General features: G+C 35.9%; 1 protein-coding gene across 1 annotated transcript in view; it reads right to left on the bottom strand.

Moving 5' to 3' along the window:
- Window positions 1-27858, bottom strand: part of sema3bl (sema domain, immunoglobulin domain (Ig), short basic domain, secreted, (semaphorin) 3bl) — a 51985-nt gene that overhangs the window by 17296 nt on the left and 6831 nt on the right. The window contains exons 2-4 of the mRNA NM_001122712.1: window positions 17127-17284; window positions 6248-6310; window positions 2716-2835 (exon numbers count right to left, since the gene is read on the bottom strand). Coding sequence (NP_001116184.1) covers window positions 2716-2835; window positions 6248-6310; window positions 17127-17284 — 341 coding nt within the window. The remainder of the gene's footprint in view (window positions 1-2715; window positions 2836-6247; window positions 6311-17126; window positions 17285-27858) is intronic.

Here is a 27858-nt window from a genome sequence, read left to right as displayed (position 1 = left end):
TTAAGAGTTTTTTTATGCATTTTTAGTGAATTATAATTTTAATATGACATTTTGCTGAAGATTTTTAAAAATGATTCAGCTATTTCACATTCACTTGATGGTGGACCTGGTGAACAAACTGTAAACTGATAAAGGTACTGATTAGTAACAACACTTTTGAGAATTTGGTAATTTGTTCAGTATTTAAAACATTTATTAGAGCTTAATTTTGGAGGAAGATTTTTATGATTCAATTACAAAATGAACAACATTTTGCTTTGGAGATGTATTTCTTTGCAGTTACTACTGATCAACTTAATATATTATACTTAATATAGTAACTTATTTTAGTAGCCTTTAAACTGTTAAACAGTAGCAATTTGTTACAGTAAAATTTACCTCAAAAGCACATGACTGAGATTACCCAAGTGCACACAAACACTAACTTAGTCACACAACATTTATCAGTAGCATGACATGATTTTTCCAATAAGTTCCAGAGTTGCATGACAAAACAATAGATCACTGTTTTTCTTGTCACGGACTATTATACAAACAGCTTAACAGCCAAATGAACTGAGGCAATGACTGTGCTTTCATACACTATGATATCTTTTTTTTTCTCTTTGTTAAACTGCATGAACTGTAGGCTTACATGAACACAAACTGGGTAAAAAAAAAATTGTTTAATGATTCTTACTGTTATTAACGAGTCCTCTTAATTATTGTGTAAATGGCTCTGTGTACTGGTATCCTAAGGTAGCGTCATAGTGTCATGATAGCCCTAATTTAAAATGCATTTTCTTTAATCTGTTTACATGTGAATGATGCTATATACTGTACAAGACTAAATGTGGTCTAAAGCATTTAGAGATTATTCGCTGTCTATCATTTCCAGAAGTAGTGGAAAATGCATTTGATAGAATTGTTAATTATGTAAATGCTTATGTGATCAAATTTGTTCAGTCACAAGAAACACAACTATCCACTCACCTGACATCATTTTGGCACATATTGTGAGAAGGCGCACCAATACAAGATATACAAACAATATTGTATTGTCCCAAAACGCATTCATTCTGATGAAAATTGTAGTTGTCATACACATACATTTTACTGGCTTGCTTTGCCTTTTTGTCATAAGTCACGTAACAAAGGTTGGTTAACTTCATTTTAATTGTGCATCGCAGTGAGAGCTCCCCTGAAAGCGATGGACAGCATGATGAAATAAGAGGAAAGGGTCTTGGCGAAATCCAAGTGCTCACAAGAGACCACTGAAAATGCATTTTGACACCAGGTGGACACAGGGCCAAAGTGTTTTCGTTTTGTATCTTCTCTCATGATCTAATCTTGACCTTTAGGGTCAGCTTGTTAGTGGGTGACCTCTGACCTTAAATAATTTAGTTTCTGAAACACATAAGCAAATTCTTCCTGATGTGCAGACACAAATACACTTGATGTGAAGTAGTTGGGAAGACTGTGTGTGTGTGTGTGTGTGTGTGTGTGTGTGTGTGTGTGTGTGTGTGGGGGTGGGTGGGTGGTACTGATGTTCATCACATTGTAGGACTACAAATGTAGCAATAGTACTGTAGGTCTTTTTGGCCTTATGGGCACATGAAAATGCCCCACAAACCATCCAGATTTAAGCATGTAATACTGCAGAATGTTTTCTGTGATGTTTGGGTTTCTGGGTAGGGTTGGGGGTGAGGTGACAGAATATACTATCTAGTATAAGATGATTTACACTACCTGGCAAAAGTCTTGTTGCCTATCCAAGTTTTAGGAATAACAAATAATAACTTGAGTCCTAGTTGATTATTTGGAATCAAAAGTGGCTTATATGAAAGGCAAAGGCCTACAGATTATGCTTGTTTTACCAAAATAGAATATGATCATAAGCCTTGATTTTTAATTATTTAATTAGGACAGCAAGATCTGTCTTGTCATTTAATAGACATAGTGTACAGTATAGAATATAAAGTCATGGTGCAGTGGAAAAAAAATGAATATTGTTTATGACTCCCATGAGCTTGGAGGACTGTACAGTATCCATACATCTCTGCAACGACTCAAATAACTTAATAATAAAGTCATTTGGAATGGCAAAGAAAGCGTTCTTGCAGGACTCCCAGTTCATCATGATTCTTTGGATTCATCTTTAGTGCCTCCTCCTTAATCTTACCCAAGACATGCTCAATAATGTTCATGTCTGGTGAATGGGCTGGCCTGTCCTGGAGCACGTTGACCTTCTTTGCTTTCAGGAACTTTGATGTGGAGACTGAAGTATAAGAAGGAGCGCTGTCCTGCTGAAGAATTTGCCCTCTCCAGTGGTTTGTAATGTAATGAGCAGCACAAATGTCTTGATACCTAAGGCTGTTGATGTTGCCATCCACTCTGCAGATTTCTCGCACACCCCCATACTGAATGTAACCCCAAACCATGATTTTTCCTTTTCCAAACTTGACTGATTTCAATGAGAATCTTGGGTCCATGCGGGTTCCGATAGGTCTTCTGCTGTATTTGTGATGATTGATGCAGTTTAACAGGTGATTCATCAGAAAAAATCTACTTTCTGTCACTTTGCCAAATGATCAACTATAAGTCAAGTTATTATTTGATTATTTGTTGCTCTTACACCTGGGATTGACAACAAGACCTTTGTATGGTTGTGTAAATGTGTGCATCTATTGAAACACTAAAACCCATCATGTGTGTGTAAGCGTGTGTGTGTGTTACCTCTCCACGGTGTCCGACGTTCACATACGCACACACGGGTTGGAAAGCTCCAGTTCCACAGGCCAGTAGATGGGTGCGGTTAAATGGCTGCAGCAGACGTACAAAATTTGCACACTCCATCTATACCAAACACACACACACACGCACACAATTTCATATTAACATGTTTTTGTGGCAATGAGTCTACAATTTGCATGACTGCACCACTTACAAGCAATAAAATGCACATATATATATGCTGAATAACCAGGTTAAACTCAGGTTAAAGTGCAGACTGGGATCATGAAAGAGTTTAGGATGTGAGATTGATTTGTCCCTAGAGTCTTGCAAGAAGCAGCAACAAAAGAGCAAGGAAATAGGGAGACAATTATGTCTACTTAAAATCAGAGCTTAAAGCATAGGAAAGAAGCTCTTCTGGTCTAATTGCTGAAGGGTTCAGTATGTGGAAGACTTCACATACACGTACAAACACACACTATCAGCATGTACACACTCTAACTACGGCCACCTGTAGGCAGATTCATTGACTTTGTAGGGTCAAATTCAGCAGAGCATAAATGCACGAGAGGTCAGAGGTCATAAAAGATGCAGGCAGATGCTCAAAGTGCCAACAGATGTGAACCAGCAGGACTGAGAGTGTGCGCAATGCACCAGTCACTTTGTATGCATAGGGAGCATAACTCAGCCTGAGGTATTTCATTTCTGCAGCTTTGTATCTAAGATTCGGATGAACATGACAAGCATTTTTTTTTGTGAATTAGCCATTTTTATTCATTGTTATGTTATATATTATTTTTGAATATACATAACTATATATAGTTTCATTCATTCATTTTCCTTTGGCTTAGTTCAGGGTCACCACAGTGGAATGAACCGGCAACTATATATACATATACTGTGCTTCCCACACATAGACTTTACTTCGATGGGTCGCCCAGGTATATTAACAGCCGCACAAGTATATTTGGTGACATTTATTTATTTATTTATTTTTTGTTTTATTATTATTATCATTCTAATCATTCAATTTATTTTTATTTATTTTTTATCATTCATTCTCAATTCACTGTTTTGTATCTGCCCAATAGCCAAACATCCATGATCGATTAACCATTGGAAAATTTTCTATCGCCCTACACGTTTCCTACTTCTCTTTGTGTGTGCACAAGAACTGTCACTACTCCTAGAGAATCTAACATGCTCTGCAGAGACCCACAGAGACGCACCTTTTTGTAACTTGAAAAAGCGTACGTAAATCTCCTAAAATGTCTGGGGTTCAGCTTTTGGTTTCGCTTTCTAAAGTTGTCATTAATTGTATGTGTTTTTGCATTACATTTTTAATTTAAGACTGACTTTCGCTTGACTTCGCAGCTGACAGCACGTGCACAGCTGCAAGAGCGATAGAAATATTAAATAATTATTTTTTTTAATCTAAATGACAAAACTTTTCTATATATTCTCAGACAGGACAAAATTGCAACTAAACTAGCAGCAAAATATTTGTATACTGCTAGAAATGGTTCATTAACTCATTTGCTTTATTTAAATAATTTATACTTTTTATTCTTGTAATGATTATTATACTTTTTAGGGATACTGTCTCTTTTTATTCCTTTATGTAATTTAATTTTTATTTGCTTTATATTTTTTCAATTTGATGATGTTAATATATTACAGATTTTATTTATATCTAACATGCTTAAGCAACATTGTACAAAATGTCAGCAGCAGATTTGACCTGTCAGTGGATTTCTTTTTTATTATAATAGTCTTTTTTAAACATCAACCCAATAAAAAAGAAACAGTGTAGAACAGTGTAAAATAAATAAAAAACATTATAAAAAAATTGTCTTATGTTGGTTTCTTCTAGAGAAAGTCTTATTTGTTTTACTTTGGCTAGAATAAAAGCAGTTTTTAACATTTTAAGGTCTAATTACCCTAACCTGCCTAGTTAACCTAATTAATCTAGTTAAGCCTTTAAATGTCACTTTAAGCTGTATAGATTTGTCTTGAAAAATATCAAATCAAATATTATTTACTGTTTTTTATTATTTTTTATTTTTATCATGGCTAAGATAAAAGAAATCAGTTATTAGAAATGAGTTATTAAAACTATTATCTTTAGAAATGTGTTAAAAAATTTGCTCTCCATTAAACAGAAATTGGGGGAAAATAAACCAGGGCTAATAATTCTGACTTCAACTGTTCAAGTTTTGATTATTTATATATTTATTTATTTATTTATTTATTTATTTATTTATATTTTTAAGAAATGAACACTATTCTCTGGCAAGGACATTTTGCTTTGTTTATTTTGCATTATTTAAGATCTGAAAATATGCATTAATTTGTATTCACCAACTGCTATTTTCAGTAAATAAATACTCTACATCTTAATATTCTTTTATCTGTACTTTTTTACAGTAGTATTCTTATTTCAGTGAGGAAATTTTCACTTAATACTTATTACAGTGGTGGAGATGAGGAGATTCTTCCCAAAAAAAGTTTTAATTGTTTTGAGTGTCCAAAAAAGAGCTATATAAATGTAATGAATTATTATTATTATTATTATTATTATTATTATTATTATTATTATTATTATTATTAACAAAAAAATGTCAGATTTTTGTGTGAATTAACTATAATAACAATTTCAGAGATACATCAAACTTCTCTGAGTTCATTCCTGTGTGTCCTTTCACCAGTGAAAACCAATATCCTGTTCAATTCCCCAACACATACTCACACAAAGAACAAAGTCATTAAACGCCGCTGTGAAATCGCACTCACCTGTCACATCAAACAATACAGCCGGGACAGTCACCAGAGCATTTAACCATGGAGACACCTCACATTTTCAATTTACGAGCGAAACATGCTAAACATTACCAGATGCAGAATGTGTGTATGAGCGCGAGTGAGAGTGTGTGTCTGTTTGTGTGTTAAAGACCTTCCACCATTGAGGACAGAGTGCCTGAAAGATTTAACTCTAAACATAATTAACATGCTTATGGTGCTGAAAAGGGAAAATGAAAGGCTGAATGAGAATAAAAGGAAACAAGAATCCAAAATGGAAAACAAAGAGGAGGTTAAAAATGAAAGAATAAGTGTTCTGTGTATTGGGACAGCCTTCTTTGGTCATTAGGTTTAAGAGACTCAAGAGTCACACACACACTAGGTTGGAAGCAAGACAACAATAAGTAAGTGGATCAAATCTCATTTATGGGCGCTTAGCTTCATCTTTCCAGTCATCGGCGCCAACTACAGCGTATTCTGAGTATAGCTGAAGACGGTCAGATGTTTTCATTTCAGAACTCTAGATTGGGCCTGATGAAATACATACGGTTGAGGATCACACTAAACATAGACTCCAAAACAAAGCTACATTTAATGATTTCTACTGGGTTTAATACATTCATGAACATCTGAAGCATGCCAGCTTACAAAAAAACTTCAGAAACTCTGAGATGCTGACCTGACTATCTGAGTTTGTCAATGTTTTTAGTGAATTCAGAGTCATTTAGAAACTCACCTCGGGATCTTTCCCTTTGAGAATACAGTCTTCACGATTACCAGGCAACGAAGGCCAATGGATCTGGAGATAAAGAGGAAAAACAGATGAAATTTATAGTCTCATAAATTAAACACACACAATCAACACAGTGCAGTCACACCCAGGCTCATTTACTTGTTAAGACTAATTAAGCCTCCAAAGAAACAAACACAATAATGTTAATGTTACTAAGGATTGAAAATGGATAATTCTTCTTTTTTATGGGATGTTGCTGTGCTTGTTGTTTAAAATATCAGTGTGCATCTTTTATTTCTTAAATTACATGTACCTTTGTACTATGTTACTCATAAGACATCACAACAATTAGCAAATGACAATGATTCAATTGCTCAAAATTCCCAAAGGACAAAATCAAGTCTCTGTTTATAATTACACAGAGCCTAAAAATGACTTTTGCCACATGTCAATGACAATATTATTATATTACTATTAATATATAAATTATTATTAATAAACTGTTGTTGGTGGTGGTGGTGTTTTATCTAAAACAAGTAAAATGACTGTTTTTGTTCAATTTGATCATTTCATTGTGGGTTCAAATTTAGAACTTTTGAACTGGACAACATTAAATATTACTCACAAACAGTAAAAGCTACTGTAAAATAACCAATATGTGTTATTTATGCTTTTATTCATTGTCGTTGTGGTTGTAATTGGTTTATATTTAATTGGATTAAATTGGATTAATTGGATATTTATGAATCACAACATGTTTATTATTTATTTATTTAGTTTACCAAACTTAGTTCTTAAGTAGACTATAATTAAACTGTTCAGTTCACCAAACTTAGTATTAAGCTTGGTGAACTGAACAATTTAAGTATAGTCTACAAAACCGTCAAGTTAAATAAACTTAAATGTGCAAGTTTTGAGAGACTCCATAACTCAATGACAATGATCAACGAGTTTACTCAATTATTTTAGGTCATTCAAAATAATAGCGTTTTCAGTGCACTCTTATTTTTTATTTATTTTTTTTTATCCATGAAATAATGAAAATAAAAATGCTGTTCTGATGGGACAAAAGGGCACTAGAGGGTGCTGGTCAGAAACCTGGAATGTATAATAGGTGAGTGGGTGAATGAAGAAGAGATTCAGTTGTGGTAGAGAGCATGGTTCCTTGGAGCTACTTCAAACTCTTTGTATTGTGAAGTCCTAGTTGGGAAACCTTGCGTCTTAAGCTCAACCCAAGGACTTCCTAATTGTCCAGATAACTGAATGTTTGGAAAATGTATTGCTATGCTTCCTAATTTTGTGCTTTGCGGGTGTTAATGTAAGGCAGTGCAGAAATATCATAATGGAAGAAGAAATAGTATCATTAGTCAATTTCATAAGGACTTTACCTTTCCTGTCTGTCTTCCATTGGTTGGACAACCAGATAGCTTTGCTTGAGCTGACGCTGCTGTTTTTTTTACAATCACTTTTTGTGACCATGCAATGATTTGTAAGCGCAACAGTGCCATTGTTTAAACTGTTTGAGGAAAGCATAGCTCATATCTAATTGACTGTGCTCATTATGTGAGTAAAGCGAGTGTGTGTCTCTGCGGATGAGTGTGTGGAGCTAAATATTTTTTCTGTTGTTGCTCCCATGATTGTCAACACCAAAAACAGATTTATGAAAACAATAAATCTGAGAGTGTAAAAGTCACAAAAACATATTCTTATGTTATGAACGATTGAGAAACAAACATAATCCCATCTGGGTCCCTCTATACAAATATATATACAGAGATTGCACATCCTGACACTTTAATTTCTCACGCGTCAAAAAGCAGTCTGGCACACTAGCGCTGTCACGTTCAGACCTCACACAGACTTTTGGGTTTGTTTGCACAGATCTGTAAACATTTGCGAACTAAACTGCATAAGTAATACAGAGCTCCTTAGATATTTTAATTATAAATGATTAGAATGTCATAAAAAATACTGTCTAAATAAAGTATTATAGAGTTATGTTAACCTATAGAGCTCCTGTAGCATGTAGCAAACAATGCTATAGTCGTGGGTTCAGTTACTGGGTTATCAGTTGTTATTAATAGCTACTGTTTATAAAATCTCTGCCAAATGCATAAAATGCAAAAAATATTGTCTGACTTTGTTTCACATGACAGTTACAAGGTTCCTCTATTGCTAATAAAATGTAATGTATCATTTAAAAAAATATAATAAAATAAAAACTTCCAGTCTTAATATGATAAAATCATTAGTGAGTCATTTGTTGTTTTTATTTACCCTTTCATGTTCTGACATTGTCTACTCCGGAAACTGTAATCAACTACATTACCCAGCATCCTTCCTTTGCATGAACGCATTTCCTGTTTCCTTAATTAGTCATCACCTTATTCTTCAGGACACATTGGCATTAAAAATAGTCAGAATGTGGATCTCATTAGGTCATGTTGAATGTAAAGGTCATTATTGGTATTTATTCATTCATTTTCCTTCGGCTTAGTCCCTTTATTCATCAGGGGTCGCCACAGTGGAATGAACCACCAACTTATGCAGCATATGTTTTACACAGTGGATGCCCTGTCAGCTCCAACCCAGTACTGGAAAACATTCATACACACTCATTCACACACATACACTATGGACAATTTAGTTTTTTCATTCATCTATAGCGCTCGTCTTTCTATTGTGGGGGATACCAGAGCATCCGGAGGAATCCCACGCGGAGACAGGTAGAACATGCAAACTCCATACAGAAATGCCAACTGATCCAGCCAGGACTCGACCCAACAACCTTCTTGCTGTATGGCGAAAGTGCTTACTACTGAGCCATTGTGTCAACCCTATTGGTGTTAAAAAAATAATAATACAGAGCAACTGTGTGAAGGATAGGCTCACCTTTATTTGTTCTTCTAGATACACCAAGTTTATTCATTCATTCATTCATTCATTCATTCATTCATTCATTTATTCATTCATTCATTTATTTATTTATTTTATTTTTGGCTAAGTCCCTTTATTAATCTAAGGTCGCCATAGTGGAATAAATGGGCAACTTTTCCAGCATATGTTTTAAGCAGTGAATGCCCTTCCAGCTGCAACCCATCCCCGGGAAACATCCATACACACTCATTCTGAAACAAACACAAAGACACTGTGGACAATTTAGCCTACCCAATTCACCTATACCACATGTCTTTGGACCGTGGGGGAAAGCGGAGCACCCGGATAAAACCCACGCCAACACAGGGAGAACATACAAACTCCACACAGAAACACCAACTGATTCTGCCGAGGCTCGAACCAGCGACCTTGCTGCAAGGCGAACGTGTCTCCCACTGCACCACCGTGCAGCCCCACACCATGTTTTTGTTTAACATTAGCCATCCTCTGTTGACCATCAGAAAAACTTAGTTGGTTAAGATTCATAGATGACTGATCCTGGACCTGACAATCTGCCAAAAAGAATAAGTGAATGATTCCTGACAATGAACCGAGTTCACGTAATTTGGGAATAAATACAGGCCCAACCGGGAAGAAGGAAGTCGGATCAAGGTTGAGTCATTTTCCTATTTAAAACAACATCATGAATCTCTGCTTGATTTCTGTGATCCTCCATTTCAGCTGAGAGGATTTGCTGATACCAGCTGCAGCACAAACTTGCACATGTAAATTTACACATCTACACACGCTTATTTTGTTTTCTGGCTTTTGGACCATAAAACTAAAGACCAAGTGAATTTAAGGTGAAATGTATTTTACAGTGCCCTTGTTAGAGTTTAACACTAAGCATTATTAATTACTATATTATAATAATGTGCAAGTAATAGCAGTTTACAGGGTTAGCAGGAATAGAAAATAGAAATAGACAGGGGTAACAAGTGGTTAGCACTGAAATTCTGAATGGGAGAGTGTTTGAGTGATTGCCAGCACTGGGGGTTGTACTCTATTTAATAAAAAAAGATGTGTTTAGATTTCTCCCCTCTGCTAGATTGTTTAGATGTCTCCTCTCCTGTATTTTATGTTTAGATTTCTCCCTTCCCATACAGAAAATGTATCAAAACAAACATAAGCATGAAGAAGCATGTTTTTTAGCATTAATTGTTTACAATATTTAATATATAATATTAATATAGTATAATATAATAATAATATAATATCGTATTGACTCACTGCCTCTGAAACTTTCGTCCATCATAAAACAAAAAATTTGAGCCAGTGTCCTGACATTTTTTCTTACCCATCAGATTATGCTACCAACACTGTATTTGAATGCTTCTGAGTTTGGGATTAGGGATTAGATAGGTTAGGGCGTTATTATAGCTTCATATCACACTAATCCACTTTAAAATTTAAACTTGTAGCAAAATCTGATGGGTAGCATACTGTATTACATGATCAAAATGTGTTACCTACTTTTTGAATGGGAGGTAGGACAGTCTGACAAGATAGGACAAATCAACAAAACAAGGGGTTTGATTTTCTCTGTTTTTTGCATACTAAAAAGCACTTTGAGAAATGTTTTGAAATACAGAATGCCGTCATTTGAGCCACAGATAACTTTAGGACTGGCATAGTGCATGAAATAAAGACAGAATGTGGCAGACAATTGAGAACCCCTATGCTGGATTCAGTGACTGACACACATCTCACCTGCTGCTGTTTTGGTGTGTGTGTGTTCATGCATTTGAAGTACTGCCCATAGACTATAATAGAAAGCCAAAAAAGCCAGTCAATGTGATCGCCATCTACCATAATGTCTATAGGTATGGCCAGTCTCTGTTCCAGATATGTTTACGTACATCCAGCGCAGAACTTTGATAGAGAGCTAAACTCTCCTTTCTCTCAATTCAGAATTGGTTGGACACAATATGTAGCCTATTGCTCTGTCTTTTTCTACTTTGGAGAAGAGAGCAGAACAAAGTATCATCGCTTGAACTGACTCCGAAATACTATGTGTTTTTTTCAGAATGGATTCATTTATACACATCGGACACAGTGTGCAAGGTTTGTTTACGTGACAAATTTTTACACATATGAATACGAAAAAAGCATATACGAATATGTCAGACTTCAGTGTGCAAAGACCTTTACATCTAATTTTGGGCCATTGTATCTGCACAAACTGAAGTTTATAAGCTAGTTTTTAGGGGATCACATGCTTATGATTGCTTGCGGCTGGTCCCGCATTAACCAATTTATGGCCACTATCAATACCTTAAGTTCCATATCACAGCCATATTCATTTTGAAGAAATCCCCCTTACACCCCTACTCCTCCTCCTTTCCTAGATGGGTGGCCCAGTGGTTAGCACTGTTGCCTCACAGCAAGAATGTCACTGGTTCTAGCCCTTATCAAGCCAGTCGACGTTTCTGTGGGGAATTTACACGTTCTCCCCATGTTCACGTGTTGCCTTGGGTTCCCTAGTTTCCTCCCACCATTCAAAAACATGTAACTTAAGTTAATTGACTAATCCGAATCAGCACCATAGACATGCTCCTAGTAAGTAGTTATCTTTTAAGAGCAATCACTATCTGTTCATTAGCTACTACAGTAGGAGAGTTTTCGAGATCTACCTGAGCTCAAACTTCCCTCTCGCCTTGCAAACGGCAGGTGGCCCCGGGCTCGAGGATCTTGTGAGCTCAAGGCATGCCAAACAAGCTTTATAATCAATCATCAGTTAAGATGTTCCATTTTCCATTTGCCCTAATTAAAAATTAAACATTACTTCATAAAAATTAATAGAAGTTACTAAGATGCCCTTTGGAATTGGTAAAATGTGCTTGGGAGGGGGGAAATATGATCAGAAATGTTATGTTCTATGGATCTATGTTATGTTCCCCACATCAACTGATAACAACAGACTAATCGTAATTTTTTTATATCTTAATTTTTAATCTCAGTTTATCCAAATCTAGATATCAATACATTCAGGCCAGTCCTAGTGAACCCTGTGGCCAGTGGCAGTACAGTGGCTATACAAAAGGGTCTAACAAGGCCAAACCCATCTGACCCTGAGCCAAAGGTCAAGGGGTCACAACCTCAGAGGTGGCAACCACTGCCATGTGTCTGACACCATGACAATGCACTTCCTCTTCCTGTTCATATCGTTTAACAAGGCCACACACAATGAGACAACATACAAAAACAACCACCCCTGTTCTGGGTCTAGTGACTTGAGTCAAAACACATTCACATGAATAGAGGCTTTAATTAAGCTCGGCCATACACACATACACAAAGTTAATTGCATTGGGAAAAAGAGTCACTAAACCCTTGAGACAAGTAGAACCAAAGCACTTTAGCATTTACAGTCCATTTACTTTGATAATTTTTTTCTCACACACTTCTCATTTCTCACAACTTTATTGGATAAACTACTCCACAAAACTGTGACCATAACATGAAAAAGGGCGCCAAACATCGAACGTGTAAAATCAAGCAAGACTGTTTATGTTTATGCATGTTTATAAGTGCAGTCTAAACAAGTCTTTGTCACAAGTGCGGTCAGTTTATATGACTTTAATCTGAGTTTGTGGACAGCTGCTTTTGTGCCGTTTTTAATAAACATTCTGATGGATGAGAAAAAAAGGAGTTTTAAAGAAAAAACAACACAAAGATACTGTGTTTTTATTTGATTAAATTAACGTATTAAATTGGATAATATCAATGACAAACAAAATTTGGCATGTGAACGTTATAAAAGTGTATATTTTTAAATCTTTTTTTTTATAACAGCATATTTGTTACAAAAAAATCTATATGTTCTACAAATAAGGATAATAATAATAATAATAATAATCATCATCATCATAATCATCATCATAATAATTTGGGATATATATATATATATATATTTTTTTTTTTTTTTTTTACTTGAATACAAAAAACAACATTTGTTTTTTTTAAGTATTCGTTTTTTTTTTTTTTTTTTATTAAACATTTATTTTAATTAAATGGAAAATATAATTATAAATAACTGACTTAAGAAGAGAGCATGCTCTATAATTAAAATCTGAACATAGCTACAATGCGTCATATTTCATTTATCACATGAGGAGAAAAGAGGAGTCGAATTTACAGAAAGAGGATGGCGGACCATTTATTGTCAAAACGCAATGCAAAAGCGCCTGTTTGGCAATATTTTGGGTTTAAACCAAATGCAAAAGAAAACCTGAAGGCGTTAATGAGGCAATCTGCAAACTTTGCCTGACAAAGGTGGCAGTATCTAGAGGAAACATAACTAATTTATACACGCACCTTCAACACACCTTTATGTTTAACTATTGGTGGGCCGTGGATGGATCAATGGCCATAAATACGCAATGCATACTCTCATTTCAAAAATCACACGACCATCATCTCATGTGTAATGTTTAATAATAAATCTAATTTTTTTATTAAAACGAGTGATTTAGCAATGCCGCCCATTGACAATCCAACTGCAGAGAAACAACATTGTGGCAACGTAAGAACATTTTCCGAAGTTCAGCTCTTCTTTTTTCCTCTTGATTATGTATTTAATGTAAAAAAAAATCAATAATAAATAGGCCGACAAGAGCGCATCCTGTGTGTGCGCGCATCTTTTGTAAATGAGGCCGCTCTCTTTAAAAACCGAAAGTTGCTTCCTCTGTCTGGCAATATTTCGCCTTTTAATCGTATGAAAAGTTCATTTAGATGAGCCAATATTAAAAATTGCAAAAAAGTAACTGAAACGTGCGGCCACACATCAAATCCGAGGTCTGATCTCTCTCTCTCTCTCTCTCTCTCTCTCTCTCTCTCTCTCTCTCTCTCTCTCTCTCTCTCTCTCTCTCTCTCTCTCTCTCTTTCTCCCATTCAGACATTGAGCCGCAACACAAGTCAAGTCGCAAAACTAAGGCAGGTGCAGCTGACAGGTAGAAGAGCTGAAGCCTTTGCGAAATCTGTCAAAATACACCACTGAAATTAACAGGCATAAATGTCTTTGAGCCAAAAAAAGTCTATTTGTAGGATATCTGTAAAAACACAATTGGAGCCAAAGATATGTAGGAGTTGTGTAGCCTATTAATTATAGGCCTATTAATTCTAATAAAATGAAAACCAAAATAAACAATTCATTGCATTTTTCGTTTGATAAAAATATACGTAAATGAAAAAAATCAAAGGGTGGCTAGTTTGTATTAATGTGTTTTAATATTAATGAAAATATGCTTAGCCTATTTAAATTAACGGCTATATACGCCGCCAATAGAGAAGCCATTTAAAACATATTATTTTACTGTGTACTGGGTTATAATGTATATTTTACAATAAAAACTAAACGTAGCATGTCTCGCTGTCATTTAAAACATGTAATTCAAACCACACCTGTAGCATTGTTGTGTTTTATTCGTTATGTTAATAAAAGTTATGTGTTGTTTAATAACAGTGATTTTTTTTTTTGTAGTTTCCTTTTCGTCCATTCAAACAATTGTCGCCGAATTGGCAACTCCCGCACAATTAAAAGTGAAAGTATTATACGCACTCATTCATAAGCTATTTAAAAGCAGAGAAAAAGAGGAAAAGAAGAAACACCCACTCCCACAGTATTACCGGTGTTGTCACATGTCGATTAACCAGTGGGGATATTTCCTCACCGTCACAACCCTATATATATATATATATATATATATATATATATATATATATATATATATCAAGAATAAAAGCAGGTTTAAATATTTTGAAACCTATTTTAAGGTCAATATTATTAGCCCCTTAATCAAAAAAAAATTTTTTTTTTGATTGTCTGCTGAAGAAACTATTTTATACAATGACTTGCCTAATTACCCTAATTAAGCCTTTGAATCGCACTTGAATCAAAATCAAAACCAAATTTTTAATTAATTGCAGAGCCCTAGGGAATTAAATGCAATATTCTTCATTTATTCTCTTAGGTAAGGAAATATCTCCACTTAAAGGGCCATGACACCCCCCACTTTGAATTTTTTCAAAAGATGCATGATTAATGGGCGTGGAGCTCCGCGACCATCGGGCAGGAGTGGGCATAGCCAGCAGGGGAGAACGTGAGAGAACAACTTTGTTGTCAGTTAGCTCACAAAATGAGACAAACCATGAGGAGACACATGAGTTTATAGTTAAAATGAGTACAAAAAGTTAAAATGCAAATAGTTAAAATGCAAAGAAATGAACAGTGATTTAATGCCCTGCTACATTTGTTATTTGTAATTTCATATACACATAAGCACAATTTATATAATTATAAAGATAAGTGTGTTCATGTAAACCCTATAAATGAGGACTTCTCCCTCAATCCCCGTATCCAGCAGACTGAGTGCTCTCCTGTCTATTTTAACCATTAGCCCTGCTGGTAATCTGGAGGATTTAGGCAAACACAGCAGCACGGCGATGTGTCTGAATGTGAACGAACTCCTGATAAAAGACAGCGTCCGCCATTCTCTAATTCTCGTCCTGCTCTCCCGACAAAAATGCTAGCAGCACACACATAGCTTTGCTGTATGATCGGCCCTGATAAGATCGCAGGGGAAAACATGCAACAAACCCCATGGATCATGGAAACAAACGCATATGAGCCTTCATGAATGGCTAAATACTGTGTGCCTTGGGGGTCCGTGTCTCACAGCTCGGGCTTGACTCTGGCAGGTCTCATGAATAATTAAGCAGCCGGCTCTTCTCATAGGATAAGAAAACTCTGCTATGAATAATAATGAGAAACCGACGCATCATCATTGCACTTGCAGTACTGCGCTACGTCGCCGATTTTGATCCCGCCCTAAAAATCATTTTAAACCCGGAAGCTGAAATTAGCTGACAAAAGCTCAAAATTACCCAGTTTTCCCTACAATTAAAGCTGTCAGGTGCTAACATTGCCTTAACTGATGCTCAACACACACAAATCTGTTAATATAAAAAAAAAAGTTCTTCAGGGTGTCCTGAACCTTTAAGTATCACCTTATGGGGAAAATGTGCTTTATTCATTATAAAGCTTGAAGCATTAGAATGGGTTCTCGGTATCGTCCGATCACCATGACAAGGAATCAGTACTTGGTATCGGCTGCAAAAATCCTTATCGGAGCATGCCTAATAATAATAATTAATAATAATACGATGATGGTGGGTTAACAGAAATGTATCTTTTAGCGCTAGTTCTTCCAGGAAGACCTAATGTCACGTCACTCATCACAAACAGTTCCAACCAATAGCCAAGAGACACAAGCAATATATGAGCTGTCCATTCATTTGCAGATACTGACGCAGATGTTCACCCACCATCCTCCCTACCAACACCAGGTTGGCCCTGTCCAGGGGAGTAGGCACCGGCTACGCCTTCGTCCTCAGCAGTTATAGCTGGATCTAAAAGCTTCCAATTCAAGCTATGGACAGGGCCTCTGCCAAAGAAATCCTATTTTTGTTAACTTTTACCAAATAATACGCATCAAATAAATTTATTATGTCTTTCTGGTAGAACTTACATACTGTAAGGTAAACTTCCTTTTACATTATTGCCCCTGCAATCATTTTTCCATTTAAACCAACATTTATAGAGACTCTTGACTAGAAGGATGCATTTTGAAGTTTTTTTTTCAAATCACCATGAGAATTATTTTAATTCCAACAATTCAGCTTTTCAAAAATCTCTTCTTGTTCCATTCCTCTTCATCTAGTTTTTCAAAAGTAAGCATGTGTCATTTGTAAACCAGTCTTCAAAGATTACTTACTAATCATGGGTAAAATATGTCAGCACAAATAGGCGTCTGCTGATTTTATCTGTGTGTGTAGATAACAGTCTCCAGTAGTACAGAATGAAATTCATGACACATCTCACTAACAGACTTTTATGACAGCCTATAATCTTCACCTTACCTCAATGATAGTGTGTCTGTGTTACCTCTTTAGCATCATGCGTGTGATCCAGTCTGAGTGAGTAGAGAACATCCTTCCCTCCCAGGAAAAGCCTGTCATGATATTCATCCAAAAACACAGCCGACAAGTGCAGATCTCCGTGTAACCCGTTGAAAACTGAGGTACGATTTGTGTCCAGAAGATCTGTGGCAAAGGGAGAAAGAGAAAAAAGGTGAATTATGAATGACATGACAATAAGTACAAGATTTCAGCTGAAAAATGACAATAAATCTGTCTCTGCTAGTCAAAGATGATTAACTTTATGAGGAGAAAACCATGATGCATAAAGAGGACGATCAACTTAAATCCAGAACAGCAGGGACGTGACTGATGGCGTTCTCTAAAAAAAACAAACCACTCTGTTTCTCTTCTTGTCAGTTAAATTTAATTGCACTTTATTGGCGTGACTGTTTGTTCAAAGCTTGGGTTAAAACACAGTGGATAGGAAGGTTATGTCAGCACTATTTTGTAGTAGAGGTATTTTAACTAAACTTGGCGAGGTGACTTGATGAAGACCTTGCTAACTCTCTTGGCTGTACACTTTACTAGTAATTCTACAAAGTAATTTTTCCACATTTAAAGCAAAAATACTGTATTGGATTAATATAGATCAAATTTTGAATCATTAAAATTTCAATGTGGGTGGGGCTAATCTGCTCAAAAGAAAATAAATGGAGCCTAAGCAAAAATTAAAAAAAAAAAAAAAAACATGCTGTTAATAGCGGTCGCTTGTTGCTGTTAGAACAAAGATTTACATGAAAGAGATACTAAAGCTTTTATTACCCGCACCTTTCTCATGGCAATTGTTGTTAGTTTACATACTTTTAAGAGTACAGATATGCAGTACAAGTGTACTGTAGATTCTCTCAGAATATGATGCAATTTATAAATGCACATTACAAAATTTCCCAAAGAAAAACATTTTAAAAATACCTAATATGAATTAATGCAGTGTAACGAATGGGTCTTTTGACTACATCGGTTCGAACTAGCTTTGCCGAATGACTGAAAAGTTATCAGTATGATGGTGAAAAACTGTACATTTCTAGTCAAACCATCCTTCTGCAATCTTATACCAACTGATATAAGGACAGTTATAATTTCTGAAAACACGAGAGAGCCTTTCTGTCATGTGATTGCATTGTATTGGAGCAATTAAGTGTTAATGTTAAATCTAAAGAAATTTACAAATACTTGAAAATGAAATGATATAATGACAAAAAAATCTCTTTGGTTATAACTGAATTAGTTACAAATAACTGTTTAAAATGACAAAAAAATGAAATGATAAAAAACATATATTTTATCCAGCTTAAATGTAAAATAAAGTTACCTGAGAGTGAGAGAGAGAGACAGAGAGGTAGAAAGAGAAAGAGTAGGTTCTGTTTGATTGTAATGTTTTTACAGCAAAATGAATGAAATGAAGTGTGTGTGTGCTGTGGATTAATCACGACACCAAAATAGGGCAAACAACTTGCATTTTTATGTTATCTTACGTGTGCTTTATTTACCCTTTTTTTTCAATAAATCAATAATACTAAAAATCAATAATACTAAAATACAATTTTTGTTCTTTAAAACTAGCCAAAATTAAAACGTTCCTGAATAATTTATTTTGAATGATTTAAAGTAACTGTGTGTTTTTCATAATAGTACAATGTTTATTTTAAATTGTGTTGCTTTTCAGAAAAAGAAGTGTTTATTTATAAGGATTTAAATAAATTGTCTTTTCTACATCTATGGACTTGCTTAACATGTGATGCTTTATGATTATAATTTTTACGTTGTGAATGGGGATAAATAAAGGTTTTGTTTAAACCTGTATTATACTGTAAAACCCAACACTCAACATTATCAAACGAAATGAATGTAGTTAACTCAAAATTTGCGGAAAGTTATTTCATTTAAATAGTGTTTTGAACTCAGTGTTGACAGTTAGTTAAATACCTCATTACTTTAATTTAAATGGAGTAAGTTCACAGTACTCATATAGATTTGATTTTAACTCAAATGGTTTCTAGTAATCAGTTTCCTTAAAACAGTTTGAGTTGTCTAAACTTATTGGGTTTTACAGTACTCAATTGAATTGAGTTCCGCCCTCAGCAACTATACTGCAATAGACTAAATACTTTATTTTTCAATTAATTGTAAATCACTTTATTACAACAGATGGAAACCTGACAGGTAATCATGTACTCCAGTTGACATCCATGTGACTGAAAATTATGGTTGCGTCTCGATCAGCACCCTAGCTCCCGAGGTCATTTATCAGTAGGTTGTGTGAACGAATTCGGGCACTGGTAAAGACAGCAATAGGCTTGGTTCACTACACTTTGGGTCACACTGAGTGTGAAATTAAAACGTCCTCATTGTACATCATCAAAACTGAGTTTATAAACAACAGCACCATTTACATATATTAATTTGAAAAAGTTTTTAAAAGTACATTTACAGCTAAATAATTTAGCTTCATATACCAGCAACATTTAAATCATTAAGTATAAATGTTTGCTAGATTTTTCCTAACCTTTCTAGCTATATGGGTGAGATGCACCCTATATGTGAACAGAATAACCCAAAATCCTATTTGAAAAATTTAAAAATACTATTATTTTTTAGACAAGAATGTCTCGTGGGCAGATTTATATTTTGCTCCCTGTAAGTTATGCATATACTGCGCACACACACACATCCTCTTATCTTTCTCAAGTATCCTGAAGTTCAGATCGACACTCCCTGCACATTCCCTTCATATAATGTGCATTTGGACAGAATAGGAGTAGAGTAAAAGCAGCCCAAGGAGGAATGAGGTCTTGTAGAGAGGGTGGCACGCGTCTAAAGGCGCTAATGGGGCGCCACTCAAACAGAAGCCAAACAACAGTGCCAAATGTGAAACCACAATTATAAAAACGCACACATGCAGCAACAACAACCACAACTTCTGGATATAAATCAATTAAAATCTCTCTCTGCCATTTAAGGAGTTTACCAAAAGACTTTTAGATTTTAACAGTCTCTGGCAAAGAGGTCAAAACATATATTCAATCACACACACACACACACACACACACACAGGTTTGTTTGAGGTACTGTGATCTAAACCTCAAATAAACTCGCGGGCTGAACAAAAGAAAAGTACTTTTGTTCTTTGTTTATTAGAGCAATGTTGCGGTCAAGTTTCACAATGAGATATACAGTAAAAGCTTTTAAGGGTTTAGTTTCCAGAACACAGAATCTAAACAGTGAAATACTGATGCATATCCTCAGTTTTTTTCTTACAAAAGTTTACAGATTCCATATTACTGGTTATTCATTATTTAGCAGAAACAATTGATTCAGTGGGTACATACATGAACAGTAACTCTTGTGAACTCATGAAGTAACCTGTGGTTTACTGTTCTATAAGACCACGATGATGGCAGATGAACTCAATAAGTCATAAATCAACCCGTGCCTCCCATGAACACACTCATGTGATGACAATTAAACATAACAAACACACATACATACAGGGAAAAGACTTTTAGTTCATGCTATCCCTTTCTTTTTTATCATAGTAGAAATGGGAATCATAAGTTGTGTTCCAAATAATGCCCTACACTATAAAAACACCCATTTGGAGATCCTTTAAACAATATCAAACTCTTAATGTTTGAAGGATGATAGCTAAAATATATCTTTAAAAATCTACTGTATTTCCCAGAGATGGTTTCCGGCTGGAAGGGCATCCGCTGCGTAAAATCTTGCTGGATAAATTGGCGGTTCATTCCACTGTGGCCACCCCAGATTAATAAAGGGACTAAGCCGACAAGAAAATGAATGAATGAATGCAAATCTACTGTAAATCTCCATATGATTTTTTCTGAGCCTGATTACAAAAACCAAAAGGGAGTGAACAGTGAAAACTAAAAAAGCCACACTGTTGTCAACTTTCTAGCAAAATAAAGTGTAGATCTGCTCTGTGCGAGTCATGTGAATGGCACAAATCAAAAGCCTCAAGGGCCAGTCCTATGTTTCTAATGTAGTTCAGCCAGTAGGAGCAAACCAAAATTTATCGGCTTTATTAAAACAAAATCATCAGCCTGATAACAATAACCTTAAAAATAGGCATTCCATTCATTTTCTTGTCGGTTTAGTCCCTTTATTAATCCGGGGTCGCCACAGCTGAATGAACCGCCAACTTATCCAGCAAGTTTTTACGCAGCGGATGCCCTTCTAGTCGCAACCCATCTCTGGGAAATAAAAAAATAGGCATTTATCATCTGAAATGATTGGGTTGATATATTGTGCATCCAAACACTATGTAATCATGTACTATGTTCTCACCCATTTAGTGCATGAGCTATGTCAAGTTTGCCTTGACAGATGAGTGCATGAAATAGGGCTGTGCGGTTTGGGGAAAATATCTAATTAGCAACTTATATTAGCAAACAACTCTGAAAATGTACTTTGCTTGCTACTAGATTGAGTGTAACTGGCAATACTTTTAGTTTACTTTTTAGCAAGACGGTCCTCATACAGCCGCCTGGGGTGCTTTTTAGGTGCTGGTTGTTGTATTTCCTTGTGCTATGGGAACAATTCTGCGACAGCTCTTACAAATGACCTGGTTTTGTGTATGTGAGTTTGAAACGAAGATATTCCCATATTACCAACATGCTGTTTTTCTTACATATTAACTCGTCTATTAATGCTTCTGAAGCAAGAAATTCCATCATCCCACTCGTTCGTACTTTTTTGTTTGTTTGGTGGTTCATTCTGCTGTGGCGACTAATTAAAATCGGCACTAAATCGAAAAGAAAATGAATGAATAAATGAAGACATTAGTTCTAGTAGCTCTCTTACACGGTTGAACATAGCACTGTCAGAGTATTTTCAAACAATTTTTAATATGGATTACAAAAGAACTGAAGAAGACCTGTGAGGAATTGATTTAACACGCTCTAAAGCTCCTATGTAAACTTGTATGTTGAACAAACAACACTGTGACATACATTTTCACCAGAAGGTATGGTGTAAATTACACAGGTAGTCTGGACTCTCTCCCGTAGCTATGTAAATATTCTGCTCTTTTAAAATAACAGTGCACAATCACCAGTTTAATGACATTAAACGTGATAAAACAAACTGAAACTACGCAGAGGTTTGGGTTGGCAATCACACACACAGCTGTCATGCTGCAGTGTGACAGTAGGAGGCTTTATGTGTGCCAGTACATGTGTAACACTTTGGAGCAGATCTAAGAATGTGGTGTAGTTGTCAGAATAGATGACGTACTTACAAATAAGGCCTCAGGGTTTGTCTGATTACCACAGGCCAGCTATTAGATGTCGTAACTCCGCCATCTGCTGACAAATCCTCTCTTTCTATTAAGATAAATGGGAATGCTAATGGAGGATTTTTCTAGGTATTATAGCTTCCCTTGTTATATACATACACACTTTATGGTTTTTAAAGGAACCATCCACCTATTAAACAGTTGAGTTTTACCAATTTTGAATCCGTTCAGCCAGGACAGGAACATTTTTAACTTAGCTTAGCATAAATCATTGAATTTGAATGATTTTCCTATTTAAAGCTTGACTCTTCTGTAGCTACATCGTGTGCTAAAACCACCAGAAAATAAAAATTAACTATACTCTCATTCCAGTGTAATAATCAAGGGACTCTGCTGTTCCACGGCTGTAGCAGACACAATGATATTATGCAGCGCTGTTACAGTACTTAGTAGCTGGGAAATATTTTCAGGTGCTGCATACACTCTCAGAAATAAGGTACAAAATCTGTCACTAGGGTGGTACTGTACCTTTTCAAAAAGTAACCATCATGACGATGTTATTACCTTAAATCTTGAACGTGGGCACATTGCAAGATATGAAAACCACAGCACAGCACACACTACAAAATAATATTAAGGTTATCGAGCCGATGGAGTCGTATGTATCTTTAAAGACCTGTTAGTAACAAAAAATTGGAGGCACCGCTAGGGTTAGGCGATGTCAACCAATTTGGCATCGTACAATATCCAATCGCGATTGACGATGGCATCGTTGTTGTAGGTGGCAGTGGATTACTTATTTATGAATAATTCATTCATTCTTAACGAATTAATTATTTGTAGCCTACCGTTCAAACTACCTGACCCGCATGGTCTTTGTTTTACCCATAACCAAATGATAAATTAAAAAAAACAAGTTAAAAACAAATTACCACCTGTCAATCCCTTTTTCTGCGGGACTCTGGCATGAACAGGCAGAGTGATCTGTGTCGTTATAATAGCGTCTACAAACTTTGATTGAAAAAGATTGAAAGCAATGTACTGACACTGTCAACCTGTGACTGACTGCTGTAGCTTAGACGTTTGTATGCGCTGCAGCTTAACAGTATGTGTGAGGTCACATGATGTGCGTTTTCAGCGGTATACTGTGGAAGGGGGGCTGTTCAGAAATCCTAGATGAAACGCCAGTGTGGACGTGGATCGTCTTTGTCCCATAATACCATTTTAAAACGAATTCTATTATCGGCGCTAATAGCTTAGTGGTTAGTGCGTTGACATATAGCACCCAGGTGTTCGCTGCAACCTGAGTTCGATTCTTGGCTTGAGGTCCTTTGCTGATCCTTTCCCTCTCTCTGCTCTCCATACTTTCCTGTCTGTAAATCTCCACTGTCCTTTCAATAAAGGTGAAAAAAAAATACTAAGTCGTATGAGTGTAAACGGGCTGTGTGTATTTTCTGCAAGCCGGTTGCCGCTGCCATGGGGGCGGGGTGGAGGATTGCGATGTCGGCTCAGCATTGTGATATCTATCGGCCATCGGCGATGGACGACAGCAACGTCTATCGACCCAACCCTAGGTACTGCCCCAGTGGCAGATTTTGTACCTTTATTTCTGAGAGTGTATGGTCTATTTGGATTCAATGATTTATGGTAAGCTAAGTTAAATTGGCTCCTGCCAGAAACGCAGAATGGATTCTGAAAAATAAAAGAAGTAAAACTCAACTGTTTATGACTTGAGCCTATAAAGTGGAGTGTTCCTGAGGTTAGTTCGCCCTAAAATGAAAATCCTTTCATTGTTAAATCACCACATGTCAGTATCCATTAGCCTTTCATTCATCTTCAGATCATAAATAAAGTTGTTTTGATGAAATTTTAGAGATTTCTGTCATTGAAACTCAAAATGTTTGAAACTTTCCAGAGTTTTGGATGAACAGACTTTCAATGGAGGGACAGAAATCTCTCAGATTTCATTAAAAGCATCTTCATATGTTTTCAAAAGTTGGACAAATTTCTTTAGGGTTTGGAACGACATGAGGGTGAGTAAATGATAACAGAATTTTAATTTTGTGGCGAACAAACCCAACAACTGAGCTTATAATCTCATCTGTGTGTGATCAATGAGTAAAAAGAGGAGCCTTAAGACATGAGAATGGCTAAACAAATTTAAACCAGAGTTTACAGGGTGTGTTGGAATTGCAGTGACACATGCTGTAGATACAGCACAGTAAATGTATTCCTTTCCTCTTAAACTCTTTTCCTGACATCAGTAGGCTTTCTGCACAGTGGCACGCCACCAACTTTTCAAACAACCATTAATAACACACACATGCTCCTTGGCAATCTGGCCTGCCTTTGAGATTTTCGCTTACTGGTAATGAAGTGAATGTAAATGCAATGAGGGAGAGGTCTTGCATTAGAGCCGAGCAGGCTGTTTGCCTCCAGGATTGAGTTTATTCTCATTTCGTCTAAAGGGTCGCGTGTCTGTATGTGATTAAGAGACAGGGAAGGAAAGGAATAAAAAGATCGAAAGTGAGAAAGGATATATGAATATGTAATAAATGAATGCATCTGCCTCAGGAGGAAACATGTCCGCATAGGAAGTTAATCATGTTCTCCGCTCTTGTGTAGAAAGATACATTAATATAGAATATGTACTATTTCATCTGTGTGTGATCAGTATCAGGTTGATCTTTTGGGGGCTTCGGGCTGATTCTGTCAGCAGTTGCATATACTGGAACTAATTGATTACTGGTTGGTGAGGCGAGCAGCAGAAGAGACCGTTCACAGAGTTGAACATCGACAGGAGGATCTCATAGTGTCTTCCTCAGGCACTGAGAACAGACAGCTTTAAGATCTGCACTCTAAAACAGAAACGCTCTGCCAGAAACTGTCCTTCTCAGATAACAAATCTAATATAGAGAGGACGTCGACATTTCACAGCAGGTTAGGGCTTAAACAATCCAAACATCTTAAATTCGCTCAAGACCTTCATTAACATGCACAAAATGCATTTACTCTGTTTTACAGTTTCTGTCTGTAAGATTTATTTTGCTAAATATTTTTTGCAATTACAAAAAACTTAAAAAGAAAAAAAAAACATTATACTTGTGATGGCAAAACAATTTCTTTTCCCTATTCATTTAAACAATAAAGTAAATCAAATAAAATACAAATTGTGTTATAGGCCACAGAACAAACCAACCTGCTAATGTGAATCGGAACATTACAAGCTTTGATACGAAAAGAATACATGAAATTAATTTTTTATTTTTATTTATTTTACCAATATTGAACCAGGAATTCTCAATGAGATTTATTATCTCCTTTACAAGAGAGACCTGTCCAAGGTAACAGCCATACTGTAAATCAACTTTAAAATACACAACACCACATAACATTTCATCAGTCCTCTCGACAAAAACAACACTGTAAAAAAAAATCCATAATTTTACAGTTTTTTTTTTACAGCAGCTAGAGTAAAATACCCCACATATTATAATGGCTGTTAAATCTCAGAATTTTACCATCAAATAACAGACATTATATTACAGAAACTTTCCAGGAATTTAAATTTAAGGAAATTTCTGTAATTTAACAGCTTATTTTACATTGTTTTTTCTTGCACCCCAGCTACCGAAAAAAAACCCTGTAAAATTACGAATTGATTTTTACAGTGAATTACATGCTTCCAATACCACTTTCTTTATAATGCCTTTAAATTTACCAAAAGGCACAATTTTATTTAGTTTCTTTGCAATTATTCCATACCCATGGTGCACAATATGAAAATGCAGTTTTTCCCAGCTTCGTACAAACTCGAGTTATAATAAAAAGCCAACACTTGAAAAATTGTAGCTGGTAATTCCCAGAGCCAAGAAGGCAAAGAAAAGTACAAAGATAAGCTGAAAGTTTACCTAAAATAGCTTTTTAGACAAAAATGTACTAGTTGTTTTCTATGTACAACTAGTGATGTCCAGCCCACCATCTCATATAAAATGCAATGATGACTATGTGATTTTGCATTCGTAATTAAAAGTAGAGAAGCATGATGTACAAAATCAAGTCTTAATAAAGAATAGAACAACAATCTCATAAAACACTGACAATTAGGGATGCTTCGATCAATCGGCTAGAGATCGGTATCAGCCGATAATCACATTTTATGACTCAATCAGTACCCGCCAGTCTCACTGATATCACAAACTGATCCCAAGTGTTTGTTTTATGGTTGGGTCGATAGACGATGCCGACTCAGCATCGTGATGTCTATCGGCTCAATCCTCCACCCCGCCCCTGACACAGTGGCAACCCGATCACGATAAATACACACGGCCCCGTTTACACTAATACGTCTTACTTTAAAAATGGCATTTTAGAACGAAAATGATCCACATCCACACTGGCGTTTTGTTAAACATTCTTTTTCCACACACACTCTATCACGCTGCGAAATATTAACGCGTCTAAGCTCCAGCAGTCACAGTACACTGCTTCAATCTTTCGCTATACCGCTTCTACAAATGAACTAATTCATAATAATTCATTCATTCATTTTGAATTCATTTATTATTCATAAATAATTAATTCACCACCGCCTAAAACGACAATGCCATCGTCCATCGCGATGTTGCACATTAGACATTGTACAATGCCAAATTTGTCGACACCTCCCACCTCTAGTTTAAAACACGGCAGCTAAAATATACAGATGTGGTGCGACTCTGTTTATTCAGTTTATTGGCACGACTCACGATGGTCTCTTTCTTGAAGCCATTGTATATCCAATGATTTGAGCTGCTGTGACTAGCATCTCCTCCAACCGTATGACTTCTCATATATTTATAGGTGTGCATTTTAACTTCTGTAAACATCGGTTCTCTGTATCGGTTCATCACATTGACAAGGAATCGGTACTCTGAATCGGCTCAAAAATCATGATCAGAGCATCCCTACTGACAATGACTGAAACCAATTTTTAAAAGACTGAGAAATATTCATTTAAAGATGGTGGTGGTTATATTTAAACAATAATACGTATTGTTTATTTAAATCAATTTCCACTTCATAGTGAGGGGGTAAAGTGTCCAGCAATATGGACCTCTTTTATTCCAAGTATGCACCTAATGAAAATGGAGTGTTCTGGAATCTAGACTAGGTCTTGTCTTAATCCCTAAACTTCCTTTTTATTATTTAGTTATGACGACTTTACTATTACTCTAAAATATGGAGAACAGCTATTAATAAAGAATGAGTCCATAAGTTCAAGCATTGGTAGTGTATGTGCTCACATGAGTAATTCTTCATAGTATCATAGTATCTGCCCTGTTTCCTCTAATTCTCTCTCTCTGTCGTTGCCTGTCTGTCTTCATTTGTCACACACACTCACGTTACTTCAGGGCAAATCCGGCTACACCAGCTCTCACCGGTACTCTCATAAAAGCCCCTC

Source organism: Danio rerio, chromosome 8 (assembly GCF_049306965.1).
Source record: "Danio rerio strain Tuebingen ecotype United States chromosome 8, GRCz12tu, whole genome shotgun sequence".
NCBI classification, from domain to species: domain Eukaryota; kingdom Metazoa; phylum Chordata; class Actinopteri; order Cypriniformes; family Danionidae; genus Danio; species Danio rerio.
Note: the sequence above shows the minus strand (reverse complement) of the source record. Positions and strands in the feature narration are given on the sequence as shown.